Raw genomic sequence first — 2,923 nt, 5'->3', positions numbered from 1 at the left:
CAGAAGATCAGGGGTGTGGCAGAAAGACAGCAGTAACGAGTACTACTACTACTACTACTACTACTACTACCATTGGTGCAGCTGGTGTCACTGCTAGTGGCTGTGGTGGTGGTGCTGCTGCGGCTATTTTTGCTGTTGCTTGTATATTGTTGCTTTTGTTACTTCTTAATCCTTTACTACTGTCATCCACTTAGCTATAAATAAAATATAGCCTCTCGTGTTCATAAGTCAGAAAGGGTTGGGCTTTTTTTTTAACCTTATCGTTTTTTGTTTGTTTTTTGGCATCAATTTTATTGTTACATGGTCAAACAGAAACACAGAAACACTCACCAGAAACAAAATTGAAATAACAGCAATGATGTGCACACACTCGCACAATAGATAAGATAAGCCTGCCATCTTGCTCCCTGGTACATTGAATTGTACGCATTGCTTGTACTACCTACATTCTAAGTACACATACAATCTCTCTCTCCATACTCACTTGTGTTTGTATGTTATGATTTAACATAAAAAATCTATTACTTTGTACTCGATGATAGTTGGAATAATGTGTATTAGAGAATGAATTCCCGTCTCTAGTTAATTACTTGTTTCGTAGTGAAAAATATGTTTTTGTTTAGCAGAGCACGGAAAATTGATATCAACTGGCATAATGGCGTCACTGTTATGGAAAGGAGCCAGAGAAAACTAGCAGAATAGCTTTTTCTCACAGTAGGTAAAATCCTAGAAATCGACATACACGACAAGGCCTAAAATACACAGATGCACAAACACAGAAACGGCGTCATGTACTCGCCCAACACTAGGGAACTTGTATTGTTCTAGAATTTGAAAAATGCCAACAGTTTATCTCAGCGCGAACTGACAATTCTCGGCTTCTCTTAGTAAACTTTGCGGGTACCTTTCCCTTTCATACTGTGTTGGACGCTGATACTTCTTTCTTACCGATTAACACCCCCCCCCTTCCACCCCCACCGCCGCCCACCCTCATCTCCACACCCTTATTTTACCCCTTTGGTACTCCAGGTAGGGTCAAATGACAGACTATCCGAGGTCATGCCCTACCTAGTTGCTGCTCTTAATTGCAGGCTTCTTCCAGCGTGAAGCACCCAAGCCATATATTATGTTCATGCTCGTCATTCTCATATATATTTTTTTGTTGTTGAAACGTAGCTGTAACAAAAGGTATTCTTCTTAGTCAATATATTTTGGGGAGTATATTTTCAGTTTACGAAAGGGTGAAATAATCAACTATAAGCTGTACTCTTGAATATTTAAACCTTACATTTCTTCATTTTACAGATGAGCCTTTGTCACAGGGAGCCGCATCAGACATACATAGTCTCCTGCTTGGCTGGAGCTGAGAGGAAGGGTCAACGGTTCGTGTAATCATCTGGAGAGAGTAGAAGAATGCTGTCCTAGAAGCAAGCGACGCGTATGACAGTCCGATTTCCCCAGAGCACACAGGCTGGTGTATAAGGGTGAAGTCGTATGTAATGACGTGCCTGCGTGCGTTTGCATAGTTCTACTAAAAACGTTGTTCATATTTTGTGTACCTTTAGAAGATGATCTTACGGATAATAATATGTTTGTATGTTAATACACACAGATGAGTCAGTGCTACGTTGGTGCCTACGATAGTGAGCACATTCATAAGCTAATATGGAAACGTCTCACTGAGTCGTTACCATTACGTCGTATGCTGTCTTAAAGTTTCTCTTTCAGATGGGTTAGCTCTAAGTGAAAACAATCATTTGCCTTTTTTGCGCTTTAAACCATTTTTATGTAAGAGAAAGCAAAAGAAGAGAAACTTTCAAGCGGAAAAGGATAGTTGCTCAAGAGAATAATATAATTTATTTAAAGATAAAGTTCATTTGAAAGTTATCATAATAGTACTTTTTTAAGTACCAAATATGATCCTCTTGCCAGCTTCAAACCTGTAGATTTTTACCGAGTTCGCTATTTCTTTTGTGGCCCAGGCATTAGCTCTTTTCCTTGCTTACACTTTAGTGACAATAAAAAAAAATGAAACATGTATAACTTTAAAACGCGTTTGACCCACTTTGGTTTGAAGAGGAGCCTGGAAAATAAGCAGGCTGTTTTATTTCCTTTCTTTGTTGTTATTGTTGTTCTTTTTCTGGGGCAGGTCCGATTTAGATAAAGGTTGTATTGGACACAGCGAGAGACATTTGGAAATTGTAGGTCAGACCCCCCCCCCCTATCAAAGCGAAGTACCAAGAGGAGAAATATCCCTTAGACATTTGATGCGATGCACAACTGATAGATCTCCGAAATGTTCCCTATATTTCTTTAATGGAATCGAAGAGATAAATCTATTTTTTTTATCTCCTTTTTTGGAAGGGGGTGGGGGGTGGGGGGAGTGTTTTACGGCGATCGCAACTGCATAACGTCATATGAGCACGCGGGACACACCTAATATTTTCAGTTGGTAGGAAATTTTGAATTTTGCCCGGATGGCGGCCGAAGCCTACTCTTATCGATTTTAGACCATCAAGGGATCTTTAACGTGCGCAACTTGCACACAGGCCCTCCGAGATTTTTCAACCTAGTCAGAGAAGGCTAGGGGTAGATCTTTCCTGACAGAAGATCAGGGGTGTGGCAGAAAGACAGCAGTAAGGAGGAGCCAAGGAGTAGCAGTAGAAAGGCTGCAGAAAGAGTCAGGCGCCTAGAAGACTAGGGGGGCAAAGGAGGTGAAGGGGTAGGGGCAGAAAGCAGATGACAGAGCATTGCTGGAGAGCAGGAAAAGAGGTGAAAGGAGACAGTTTTAGAGAATAATTTTTCGGTCTCTACCCGGATTCGAACCCGGGACCTTTGAATGAGAGACCAACACCTAATCTCTATGCCACGAGAGCCCCGTTTTATCTCCGAATAAGACCCGATCATTATATTATACCACCAC

The 2,923-nt window shown here is 41.1% G+C and overlaps 1 protein-coding gene across 1 annotated transcript in view; it reads right to left on the bottom strand.

The window, feature by feature from the left end:
• LOC106014237 (ADAMTS-like protein 2) overlaps window positions 1-844 on the bottom strand; it is a 17,064-nt gene extending 16,220 nt beyond the window's left edge. Inside the window, exon 1 of the mRNA XM_013091520.1 lies at window positions 331-844. Coding sequence (XP_012946974.1) covers window positions 331-399 — 69 coding nt within the window. The 5' untranslated portion in view covers window positions 400-844. The remainder of the gene's footprint in view (window positions 1-330) is intronic.
• Between the last annotated feature and the right edge of the window lie 2,079 nt (window positions 845-2,923).

Source organism: Aplysia californica, unplaced genomic scaffold, assembly GCF_000002075.1.
Source record: "Aplysia californica isolate F4 #8 unplaced genomic scaffold, AplCal3.0 scaffold00039, whole genome shotgun sequence".
Classification (NCBI taxonomy): domain Eukaryota; kingdom Metazoa; phylum Mollusca; class Gastropoda; order Aplysiida; family Aplysiidae; genus Aplysia; species Aplysia californica.
The sequence above is the reverse complement of the archived record's forward strand: the minus strand, read 5'-3'. Positions and strand labels throughout refer to the sequence as shown.